The 12,956-nt window shown below is 41.6% G+C and overlaps 1 protein-coding gene across 1 annotated transcript in view; it reads left to right on the top strand.

Annotated features, from left to right (window-relative positions):
• dhx36 (DEAH (Asp-Glu-Ala-His) box polypeptide 36) overlaps positions 1-12,956 on the top strand; it is a 119,065-nt gene that overhangs the window by 52,349 nt on the left and 53,760 nt on the right. The window contains exons 8-11 of the mRNA XM_056238753.1: positions 9,030-9,196; positions 9,518-9,599; positions 11,749-11,889; positions 12,194-12,299. Coding sequence (XP_056094728.1) covers positions 9,030-9,196; positions 9,518-9,599; positions 11,749-11,889; positions 12,194-12,299 — 496 coding nt within the window. The remainder of the gene's footprint in view (positions 1-9,029; positions 9,197-9,517; positions 9,600-11,748; positions 11,890-12,193; positions 12,300-12,956) is intronic.

The following is a 12,956-nucleotide window of genomic DNA, read 5'->3' as shown; positions in this document are numbered from 1 at the left end:
CCCACGCCATCAAGTAAGAGGGGGCAGCACCACCGCTCTTCAGGGAGTAGAACGAGCAGGAAGCAGACTCAATAGATTCTTACATATCACATAAAACTCATATATTTCATATATCTGATATATCTCATCCACAGGACATGATGGGTGCCAGGGATAACCTGTCAGCCTGATGCCAATAGGCTGGATGACAGGATTCATCCTCCGATCTACAGGAACATGGAGTTTTTTATTGGGAATGTCCCTACGTGCTCACCCTTAGAAGCTTGCGGAGGGCACTGAGGCCGCCACAGAGGCCCTAAACATGAACGGGAGGTCCCGTTAGAGAACAGGATGGAACCCCAGTACTGAAGCCTGTGGGCAGTATTTAACTGGGTTCAATGCCGTACCTAACCTTTTTTTTAAAATATTTAGTTCCTAGTAGAGTGGGGTTCTAGAATGGATAACCTAACCACCTCGGTGGAAAGGGCAACCTATTTATGGGTTGGTCCCCCTCAGGGGCCAGACCCATAGTCTCCATAACTCTGGCCGTGGATGAAATATTGTACCATCGGCCTGGGAAAGAAGATCTCTCCTAATAGGGACTCGCCATGGAGGACTCTCCAAGAGACTAATAAGGTCCGAAAACCAAATTCGGGCTGGCCAGTACGGAGCTACAAGGAGTAAGCTCACACCCTACCTCCTGACCCTTTCCAGAACCCCAGGGTGCAGAGCGATCGGGGGAAAAGCGTACAGATGTGACCTCGGCCACATCTGTACCATGGCATCCAGGCCCAAAGGAGCTGGATGTGAGAGAGAGTACTAGAGCGGACAGTGTGAGTTCTCATGAGAGGCAAACAGGTCAACCTCCGCCCGGCCAAACTCTCTCCATATAACAGGGCTCCAGACTGTGACCAAAATTTGAGTGTGCGACTGAATTTTACATCCAGTCGCACATGTGCGACCAGTAAATTTGCCACACGTTAAACGTGGAAGGGGCGCGCCAATGAATCCGGAATGAGTGGCAGGCCAATGAGTGTGACAAGAATAGGGAATGGCCACTGTAAGTGGCTAATGTGTGGAGAGGGAGGGTCCTAGAGATAATCGAGCGCGTGTAAACGTCTGTAGGAAGGAGACAGAGACAAATATCACAACCTGCTATGTGCGTCTGAGCAATGAGCAAGCACTCTATCGACTTGTTGCCGAGCAGCGAATGCAAACAAAATGAAAGTGGAACGAAAATACGCTACTCATTTATGCTTCACGGACCGTTTATTAGTTTGGACCAATAATAGACAGTGCAGCATAGACAGTAAAATGAAGCCCCGAACTTGCCAGTCGCGGGCCGATCTCGATCACGCGACACTGTTACTTGGAGATCCAGTGAAGAAATCCATTGAATTCGCCTCAGAATTAATAACATCATCGCTACGAGAAGCATTGAATCCAGTGAGAAACATTCCGATTCGGCGCAGAGTTCTCTGTTATAAACCATAGATATGAGATCAAACAGCGCTGACGTGGAAACTAGGAGAAACACTTATAGAAGGCTTTCAGTCCACAAATCAGCAACATTCACCATGGATTTAGGCTAATGTAGTAACTCTAACCATAAATATGATATTGTGACAGAAATAGTCAAACGCTTACAAGTACTACACATCTTTTTCCAGCACTTCAAAACTATAATATAATATATAAATGTTTTTTTTTTATATGATGACCAACACATTTTTTGTTCATCCTTCAAAGATTGTTGTAAAACGAAAAATTTTAAGATGTTGGAAAACACTTATTTAAAAAAAAAAAAAAAAAATTACCATTGTAAACAGTAGGATGTTTATTGGCTATTTTCACTCCTTTAACCTGTTAAGCTGCAACCCCATTTTTGAAAAATCCCCAGATATGGCATACCCAAACTGAAACAGATACAGTTCATGAACCCTTTGTACTAAAAGCACAAGAAAGATCTCATTTGAAAGCTGACACCTGGAAGTTTATTGTAAATGTAGAATGAATTATTGTCATAATGAAAAATAATAGTTATAAATAGCTTCAAAGTTTTTATACATTAAGTTATTATACATTTATTTTTATGAAACATCTTCATGAAAATAAAATTGAAGTTGGCATTGTAGCAATCTAGAAATGCACTGCAGCTAAAGCCACATGTCTGACCATGTTATATTTAAAATCTGAAGATGATAAGTCTAAAACTCTGTATTTAGTTCAATGTTTTTCAAGATCATGTCATATGACTTTATTTTGATTAGACTCTAAAATGCAAACTGGTGTTTATTGTCATCTTCTAGCATCTATTCAGTCTATTGTCTCTATTATTTTGTGTTGCTAAACGAGCCCCATTCAGTCTCAGTCTCCCCTGCACACATTCACACCTCTCCAGCCTGGTTATGGCTCTAAATATGCTTTTCTTTTGTCTACATTATAATCACTAACGACTGGCTATTCACACTGTTTCAATCCCTCATCTCTTTTACCAAAGTTCTCACTTCACAGTGAAACTGTATCAAATGCCCTTTTTGAAAAAAGAAACATAAGCATTCCTATTTAGAAAAAAAAACATAAAAATGACAGCGAAGTTAGGTGGCAGGCAGGTGCACAGAGCTAGCTAGCATGTTAGCTTAGCACACCATCAATACACGACAATTTATGAGATTAAAACTATGTTTGTGCTCCAAACTTACTTTATAGCGCAAGTCGAGTGTTTTAAATAACTTTCTGTGATCTGATTTGGCTTCAGATAAAAAATCAGATAGAAAATATATTATTTTATTGTATTCTGCACAATTTGAAAGTCTATATCGATTAGCATTACATTATACATATAATCTATTATTATGAAAATACCTGACATGGCTCGAAGAACACAGGTAAATCAAATATCATTGCAATCATGTTTATTGTCTTCAAAACATCTTTATCTGCACTTTACAGCGATCTCTGATAGCTTTGTTGTGTCAGGACTTCCTGAATGTCACATGATTATGGCTCTTCTTCATGTGATCCATATATGGACTGCATACGTGCACACAGCGCCCTCAGACTGCCAGTATGAATTGAAAACACAGTACATCAGAGTATACAGCGCTCATAATGATTACATCGATGCATTTGGGTATAAATTCAATAAATTTTATTTCTGTCTATAGAAATCTGATGTAAACCTATGAGAATCTATCAATATTTCTCCAAATCTGCACATGTTTGAGCTAAAAGCCCTGAGGGACGTTGTTTTGTCAAGCGCTGTCATGACGATCGCACGGGAGTTTTTTTCTGAATGAGACCGGCTGACGCTCATAATTCATATTAAAGGTAACGACTCATTTTTTAATTTCATAACTCCTGACACAAATTAAGACATAACTGTCACTATAAGTTTCTCAGAATACAATAGTGGTCAAATACTGAAACTTGAGTCTTATATCTTTTTAATGATGTATAGGTTGTCAAGTTAATAACATTAAATATGATAGTAACTTTGAACTATTTAAAAAAAAAAACGCTTCAGAGCGCCCGCGCTCTGGTGAAGCTAATATACATTTTTCCCTCCTTTTGTTTTTTAATTAATATTAAGACATTTATGAATGATAATAACTAAAGTTCATTTCATCTACACCCTAAATTAAGCTTAGTGCTTTATAGAGGGTATGCGCATGACGTCACCGTCGGCCGGAGTGAATGCGGTCACGCCCACAAGTGGCAAAAAGACTGAGCGGCAGCATTTGTTTCAGCGTGAATGCCGTGAAAAACACACAAAAGTAACGCATCTAAAACGGGAAAGAGCTTTGCGATTGACTGTACAACTAGATTTGACCAGAAATCTGAGGTACTGTATATTTTTACAGACTGCAAAAAGTTACAGAACAGACTATATTCTGCACGATTCCTGGCTGCATGTCAATATCCATGGATCACTGGATCTTTGATAAGTTGTAAGGAACACTATATCGAGTCCAACTTTTAGTTTAAACTGATAATAGTTTGTTTTACTCGCGTTTTCGCAGTTTCCCCTATTAACTCCAGTCACGCAGCAGCTCTTTTGCCACTCAGTCCGGCTGAGGGGGGCGTGTTCCGGCGGGAAAGTGACGTTAATGCATTCCCTCTATTGTCAGCCCCAGTGCTACCAGATCTTTTTTTGTAGAACTCAGTGGCTCCAGTGATGCTGCCCTCAAATTTTAGTCTGGAGCCCTGTGAACTTTAATAATAAATAGACTTAACGTACAGATATTACAATATGCAGTTTTATTTAAAGGGGTCATATAATGGTACATGCACTTTTACAAGTTGATTGTACTGAAATGTGTGTTGGCAGTGCCTGTACACAACCATCATATAATGATAAAAATCCATCCAGTGGTTTTGTTTTAATCTCCTTATATGTTTTCCCCTGCCTCAAATTGAGCCGTTCGTTTTTGTGACGTCAATAAAACGGACGCCCCTCCCACGATTGTTGATTGACAGGAGTCAGCACAGGAGTTTCAACACAGACCCGCCCTCGCTCGTGAGAGCTGTCGTTTGCGCGGACCGGCGCGGTCATTGTTGATATGCTGGAGCACTGTCTATGAGCAGAATGGCGTCTAAGCGATTGTGGTGTTCTGTTCTTGGGTGCAATAACGAACACAGCAGTCATTTTAATGTTCCTAAATCCGAACCGCTGAAGACGCAGTGGCTGAGTTTGTTTTCGAAGGGAATATTCCCCACGAGTAACGTCAATGCTCTCATGTTTGCCGAATCATTTCTCAGTGGACTGCTTTATAAACGAGGATCAGTGTAAAGCTGATTTTGCTGAGAAGCTGCACCTGAATAAAGGATCGGAACCTATTCGTGTTCCTGCTGAACCTTCAGAAGAACTAAAGTGAGTGTACGTTTTTATTAATCTTTATATTAATATTTATATTAATATTTGCAAATCGCCAGCTGCACGCTTCACGATGAATGTGTCGGTTTACACTCAGGGTACATTACAGCATGTTTTCTATGTACAACGTTCTCAATAATTCATAATCCCACGTTTATAATGAACAACCGTTATGGTTATTGTGTTATTGTGTTACAAACGGTGTATGCGCAGAACAGAGAGGCGGGGTGAGCAAAGCTCATTATCATTTAAAGTCATATGCACTGAAACGGCGTGCTGAAAACAGAGCTGTTTTTGACCAGGTAAAATAAGTGTTTTCTTACAATACTAATGAGCATTTTTAATTAAAGTATATTACAAACTTTTAATTTAGACCCTAAAGAATCATATTAGCTTGTACAAAAATGGCATTATATGACCCCTTTAAAGAATTTCTCTAAGGTGTGCCCCTAAATTTTCTGCTTGCGCTCTTAAAATTTTCAGTCAGGGGCTACAGCGCCCCTAGTAAAAAAAAGTTAGTCTGGAGCCCTGTATAAGCTCAACTACTCCAGGGTGGAGCCGCCATTCCCCGGGCCTCAGCCCCTGCCTCGACAGGATATCTGCTCCCATATTATCAACCCCAGGAATGTAAATAGATCTAACAGAGAGATATTTATCCCTTGGACCATAGAAGAATCTGATGCGCCAGTCTAGAAAGAGGGCGTGATCTCAGGCCTCCTTGGCGGTTGATATAAGAGACCACGACATATTGTCTGTCCTAATAAGAACATGATGGCCTCTGAGGTCTACAAGGAAGTGCCTCAGGGAATAGAATACGGCCAACATCTCCAAGCGATTAATGTGCCCTGAGAGATGATGGTCCGTCCAAGTACCTCGGGTGTAACGGCCCTCCATAACCGCACCCCAGCCCGTGAGGGACGCATCCGTAGTCAGAGTCTTTCTCTGACATGGTGCTCCCAAAGCCGGGCCTTGAGACCGGAACCATGGTTTTTTCCACATGACGAGAGCACGAAGGCATCTGCGCGCAACTCTGATCATGCGAAAGGGGTTCCCCTGCGGAGAAAACCCCTTGGTCCTGAGCCACCACTGCAAGGCCCTCATATGGAGCAGACCAAAAGGCACTACGATGGAAGCTGCAGCCATGAGGCCCAAAACCTTTTGAAAGAGCGCCCTCAGAGGCCTAAGCATCGCGTCAGGGCCTCTTAGCCGAAGCCTTCCTTGCCTGAATAAAAGTCCTCAGATCTGTCTTCGGTTTGGAAGGCTTCGGCTGAGGGTGTTGCCTCTGGCTCCAGGCCTTTGCGGGGGAGCACGAGAGGCGACACTCTCCTTCTGCCTCAGCAGGTGCGAGGAGCTGGCGGCGGTCTCCTGGGACTGCCCCCTGGCAGCAGACCCACGAGACCTGGAACGACGGCGGGGGATAAGTTCCTTGAATGCGGCTGACTGCCGTTTCGCCTCCTGAAACCTATCGATGACGTTATTGACAACGTCGCCGAAAAGGCCAGAAAGCGAAACCGGGGCATCGAGGAGACAAGCCCTGTCCTTGTCCCCGATGCCCGACAGATTCAGCCACAAGTGTCTCTCCGTGGCTACCAGTGCTGCCATGGAGCGGCCGATGGCACAGGCCGTCTCCTTGGTAGCACGGAGAGACAAGTCAGCCACTCGACGCATCTCGCGGATGTCGTCGAAGGCGACCTCCCCGCTGTCGTCCACCTCTTTAAGGAGGTCGGCCTGGTATGCCTGCAACAGCCCCATCGTATGCAGACAACTACCAGCCCGACCTGCCGCCATATATGCCTTCCCAACCAAGGCCGATGTTGTACGGCAGGGCTTGGTGGGAAGCGCCGGAGCCCGCAGGGATGATGCAACATCAGGGGAGAGATGAGAAGCAAAAGTCTCTTCAACCCTGGGCATTATCCCATAGCCCTCCTCCCTGGCACCCAATATATTTCAATATATATGCACATTGGGGCCAGATAGTCCTGAGGAGAAGGGCTCATTCCACGATCTCGACACCTTGGTGTGGAGATCGGGAAAAAATGGCAGACTCCGGCGTAGAGGTTGTGGCTGAGCCTGCAGGAAGCGCTCATCTAGTTTACTCTTTTTTTTTTTAGTCGCTTCCTGCATTTATTGTGGCCAGTCGGTCTTTAACTTGGCCACGGCTCTAGTCACAACCTCTAGCAGCTCCTCGGAGGCAGGGGAATGGGGTGACGAATCCTCACATTCTCCTGCCTCGATGCCCAAAATATCCATCTCCTCGGAGCCGGATAATTCGAGCATCGGATCTGTTTCAAGGGCGGAATAAGCCGCTACGCTGGCTTCCGCACCCTGAGTGGCACCCAGGGAGCTAGCTTCAGAATGCTGAGAAAGGGCCGAGGCCGTCTGATCCACGGGAGCGCGAGCCTGACCAGTCTCATCGAACATGGCCAGGCGGAAGCAAAGCGTTCCACAGTTAGCACAGACAGCGCCCTCGAGCGCTGCCTGTGCATGCTTCACTCCCAGACAAACTACACAAAGCGAGTGTGTGTCACCCTCGCTTAAATAGCACGGGCAAGGGGACGCACACTGCCTGAACAGTTTCTCTTTATTTGCCATCTTTCTAAACTCTTTCCAAGCGACAGACAACACAAAATAAGACAAACAGTTTGACACAGAACGCTTGCTGAAGACCAAAGCTGACATTTCCTGTTTCCTGTGACCTTTTATAGCTTCCGGATCACTGTCACATGCGATGTCACGAGTGATGTTATGACGCTACACCAATCGAGATTGGAATAATTCCATAGTTGACTTCAGACGCTACATGCCTAAGGCATTCCCCAAAGCGTTGAGTATCGATGCAGCGGGAGTTCCCTTCCCACATAATACTGTAATTATATTCAATTACTCCTTTAATACATTTAATGTCTACATTAATAATAAAATAAAATTTGATTTGAATATCCCACATTTCTGCCACAATCCCATGGTTTCAGTTAGTGTTAATGTTGGCGACTTATCATTTTAGCTCATTGTTTGTCCTGTTTTCTGTGTCAGTGTTGTTAAGAATGTTAGCACTGTTTCATCTGGCTTCAAACTAGTTAAAATCACTAGGCATTTGATTAATGGTTTGTATGGGAGAACACACAGTGCTGTTTAGTGGTCACGTGAGCAGGACGGTCAGGGAGTAAATGCATATGTTCTAAGCTCACGCTGAGCCGAGCTGATAAATGTTCAGTGTAGCGCACGTTTCAAATGGGCAGCCCTGTCTTGTTTCTGCTTTTGGCGCTTTTGCTGTATAATGTTTCTCATACACAACAGAAATGGCAGGGCTTATCAGTTATTGATAAGAATTTGCATAGAGCATAAACATTATATCGAACACTTATGGAACTTTTGCTATAATTTTATCGAGGAAAATTATAGCTGGGGAATCTTTAAACCATATGTGGCCTTCAAGAAATATTGTGGTTGTCTTGTCAGTTCAGAGTCAAGTCATCTTCATTTATATAGCACTTTTAACAATGTAGATTGTTTCAAAGCAGCTTTACAGAGATAAACATACAATTTCCGGTAACAGAGATTGTTTTGGCTTTATAGCGATTTTTGAATTGTTATTTCCAGCTAAAGTTAGTTTTGATTGATTCTCTTCCAGCAAAATTATCATTTGTTATCAAATTAGGTGCCACTAAGACGACGGCGTTCTCTCTAAACAGACTTTAAACGCGAACCTGTGACCTGATGGCGTTCACATGCGCATTAAGAATTGATTCTATAGTTATATTCGTTTGAATATATGTGCGCAGGTTTGTAATTTCCCTACAAACCATGCCTAAACAAACTACTTGTCTTGCCTATACATTAGATAAAGAATTTTGTTTTATTTTATCACTTCGGGGTACGCGAACCGGATTTTCAACAATGCTTTATCTGTAGAGTGGGAAAGGGATCCTCCATAGGGAGAGGATAGTTGACACTTCAGCACTGCATTGTCATCGGGTCCAGGCGAACCTCCCTTCGTCAGATCTGGATACGGCCTGGATCCGGCAGGCTGCGGGAAAACCTCGGGAGCTTCAGAGCATCAAGGCTTCAGGATTCTTTCTTATTTTCTGCTCTAGTTATTTCTTCTCATTCACAATTATGAAAAGTCTGTCCTTTGCTCCAGTGTGTGTATGTGTTTTTTTTCTCCCCCCCCCAGATACCTCTCTAGCGTAAGTCACCTGATCTTGGATGAAATTCATGAGAGGAGTCTTCAGTCTGATGTTCTTCTCACCATCGTGAAGGACCTGTTAATTGCTCGAGAGGACCTAAAAGTAGTCCTCATGAGTGCCACACTTAACGCTGAGAAATTCAGCAAGTATTTCAGTAAGAGAATTAACATAACTTCAAATAATTCAGATGGATGAATCCAAAATAAATCTTTTTTTTTATATACAGTTTTGTAGTGAATTTACCAATTAGCATTTAGGATTGTTTAACCATCTGTCTTATAATATATAACAGCTCTCTGTACTCCTCAAAGGAACACAGTATGCCAAGATCTAGCGTAACGCTAATGACCAGGATAATCGGTTTAGCATTTAAGGGGGAAAAAGTCAGATCATGAACAGTGGGAATCCAACCATTCAATAAGGATCAGACATAACTATGGTTGTCACTGAAGATTGTATGTTCTTTCTCTTATAGATAATTGTCCCATGATCCATATTCCTGGATACACATACCCAGTGAAAGAGTTTTTACTGGAGGATGTGGTGGAATTGCTTAGGTGAGCTCATTTACAATTTTTTTTGTGATATATTTCAAAATGCAGTATCATTTCTAAAGTTTTGGGTCAGTAAAACAATGTAAGAAATTAATACATTCACTGCCCTTACTAAGGATACATTAAAGTGATCAAAAATCCTGATTGGCTAAACCATAAAGTTGGTTGGGGAAATCACTCTCAATGAAAGAGGTTCCAGATGGATGTGAGTGAAGCTAGGCGGAGCGAAATTCATCTGGCTAGGGCCAGGTTAACTAACATCTACCTAGGTCCGGGATGTGGTTTGCCTTGAGTGACTCACAAAAGAGTTAGTATTGAGTTGATCAGTTGACAGTTTTATTGCCTCAGGGAACACAACAATAAACACAGAACTGTAATGTACCAAAAATGAAAATAAAATAAAATAAAAATAGAGCTCTTACAATAATAAAAGAAAAGAAAAGAAAATGTCTGTGTGAGCTGACACTTCAGCTCAATGCTCCTTTAAGTTGAGGAGTATGAAATTGAGTTCAGAGTTCAGTTCCTGGTCCTTTTGTTATGTGTATAAAGTCTACTACTACCCGGGTAGAGTTAATAGCGTAAATATATTCTTATCTGTATCCTGTCTGAACGAAGCTAGTCCGACATCCTCAGTGGCTGGTCCCACGGTTGGCCACACCGTTCTCACAACCATCCACCGTCACTCTGGGCTTGGCTCGCCATCCTTGATTCATCTATTTCTCTCGTGGTAGTCAATATAACAAAAAAAACAACAACCGGAGTTTCAATCAGCAACAACCCGACAGAGCTCGCTCCTCTCGTGCTCACAGTTGATGCTCAGCAATTGTTCACAGCCTACACACGGTTTCAGGACGTTTCAGGAAGAAATCTACAAGGACGTGAGGACTGCACGTAGCACTCTCTACCGATCCTGATACAGTCTGTTTATAACGTTCATAGTTATATTAACGTTAATAGTGTGTTGCGCTCTCTGGTGGGACAACATGGAACTACACCTCTAAACAACATATATGGTTTTATTAGCCCTATGTTTCATATGGGTTACATATTCATCAAAGAATACAAAAGATTATTACTGTTTCCACAAAAATAAGTGTTTAAAAAAACAACCTTTCTATTCATCAAAGAATATAAAAAGATATTACTGTTTCCACAAAAATAAGTGTTTAAAAAAACAACCTTTCTATTCATCAAAGAATATAAAAAATATTACTGTTTCCACAAAAATACTTAAGCAGCACAACTGTTTTTAACATTAATAATAATAATCAAAAATGTTTCTTGAGCACCAAATCAGCATATTAGAATGATTTCTGAAGGATCATGTGACACTGATGACTGCTAAAAATTCAACTTTTCAATCACAGGAATAATTTACATTTAAACATATTAAAATAATAAACAGTTATTTAAAAAATATATATGTTTCACAATATTACTGTATTATTGCTGTTTGTTTGGTCAAATTAATGCAGCTTTGGTGAGCATAAGAGACTTCTTTCAAAAACATTTAAAAATCTTACTGACCACAAATCTTTGAATGATAGTGTGTATTTTATACTTATTGCACTGCTGGATCCAGCTACTTAAGATAGTAGCTGTTTTACATAGTTCCAGCTGGTCCAAGGTGATTTAAGCTGGCAGGCACCTGGTTGAATGCGTTAAAGGATTAATTCACCCCAAAATTAAAAATCTGTGTTTAAAGGATTAGTTCACCTCAAAATGAAAATGTCCTAATAATTTACTCACCCCAATGCCATCCAAGATATCCATGTCTTTCTTTCCTCAGTGGAAGAGAAAATAAGTTTTTTGAGGAAAACATTTCTGGATTTTTCTTCCAGATTTCTTCTGGATTTCTAAAGTAAATTATTAGGAAATTTTCATTTTGAGGTGAACTAATCATTTAAGCAGCTCTTTTCTATACAGTTCATCAGTTCACACATTTACTAACCACAGCTTTTTGAATTGCCATGGGAGAGTAACTGATGACAATTGTAATTTTTGGGAGAACTATTCCTATTTATTTTTATTTTGTAGTGGTTTTAACTCCATTTGAGATTTTCCCACATGAAATGTCACAATGGCTACAGTATATGCAGGATAGAAGTTGACTGACTGAATCCTGGGAGTGTCTTCTAACTTTGTTTCATAGATTCCAGCCAAAGCAACAGGACCGAAGACCTCGCTATAAGAGAGGGTTTATGCATGGCCAGAATGCACGGCCAGAGAAAGAGCAGAAAGAGGCAGAATACCGCGAAAGCTGGCCCTGTTACGCCCATACGCTCAGAGATCGGTCAGTATTTTTTGAGAAATACTCGGTAATAAATCTATTTCCATATTGAATGACGGCAACCTCAAACTTTGATATGTACAAACACATTAAAGTAAAAGCAAACTATTTAACGAATTGCCTAATTTTATTGCCTTGAGTTTAGTGCTGTTTGAAAATACAGCTTTTTGCGGGCTGAAATTAGGCATTGTTGATGTTTTTTCTTGCAGCTGTTAAAGTGAATTTTTGAAGTATAAATATTTCGCAGCACTTGTGTTGAGTCACTGAGATGTGATGTAGCATGACCTGTCTGCTCTGTGATTGGCAGGTACTCAGACAGCACCATTGACACGCTGGAGATGATGGATGATGATGAGAAGATCAATCTGGAGCTCATCGTAGGATTGATCCGACACATCGTAATGAGAGAGGATGTGAGTGCCTTCCCTGTAAGCCTGGCTGTTATTTTTGTGTATTCGAGTGTGTGTCCATGTGACTTGGCCAAATCAGGGCCAGATGGTGAGCCTCGAGTAAAGCAGAAACATGTTGGCATTAAATGTGTGCTTCTCCTCTCCTCTCCTCTCCTCTCCTCTCCTCTCCTCTCCTCTCCTCTCCTCTCCTCTCCTCTCCTCTCCTCTCCTCTCCTCTCCTCACATTCATATCCTGTTCATATTACTACAAGTTCATACTCTACATGGATACAATTAGTCTGAATTCTCAAATATGAGAAATATGATTCTCTTATAAAAACCTACTTTTATACCCCTTAAATGGCTCATATTATATTTTTTCCACTGAGGTCTACTTTTTTGTCTCATTTAGCTTAAACCCATTTTCTGTCCTGTCTCTGACCCTTAGTCTTAAATGAGCTGCTGTGCCTTTAAGCTTCCTTCTCAAATGACACCGTAAGACCTTGGGGTTATCCTCTGAGTCACGCTTTGGTGACGTACAGTGCAGACCATTAGGCTTGTCAGCGTGTCCTTGAGGGTGAATGGGTTATGAAAACTTACATTTGGGGTAGATTCTTTCAAATAAATCAGCATTTATAGGCAAGAGTCATGGAGTGTGTTTTAAATGTACTTGAATATCTT

This window comes from Rhinichthys klamathensis, unplaced genomic scaffold (genome assembly GCF_029890125.1).
Source record: "Rhinichthys klamathensis goyatoka isolate OS25496 unplaced genomic scaffold, OSU_Roscu_1.1 h1tg000538l_1, whole genome shotgun sequence".
NCBI classification, from domain to species: Eukaryota; Metazoa; Chordata; class Actinopteri; order Cypriniformes; family Leuciscidae; genus Rhinichthys; species Rhinichthys klamathensis.
The sequence above is the reverse complement of the archived record's forward strand: the minus strand, read 5'-3'. Positions and strand labels throughout refer to the sequence as shown.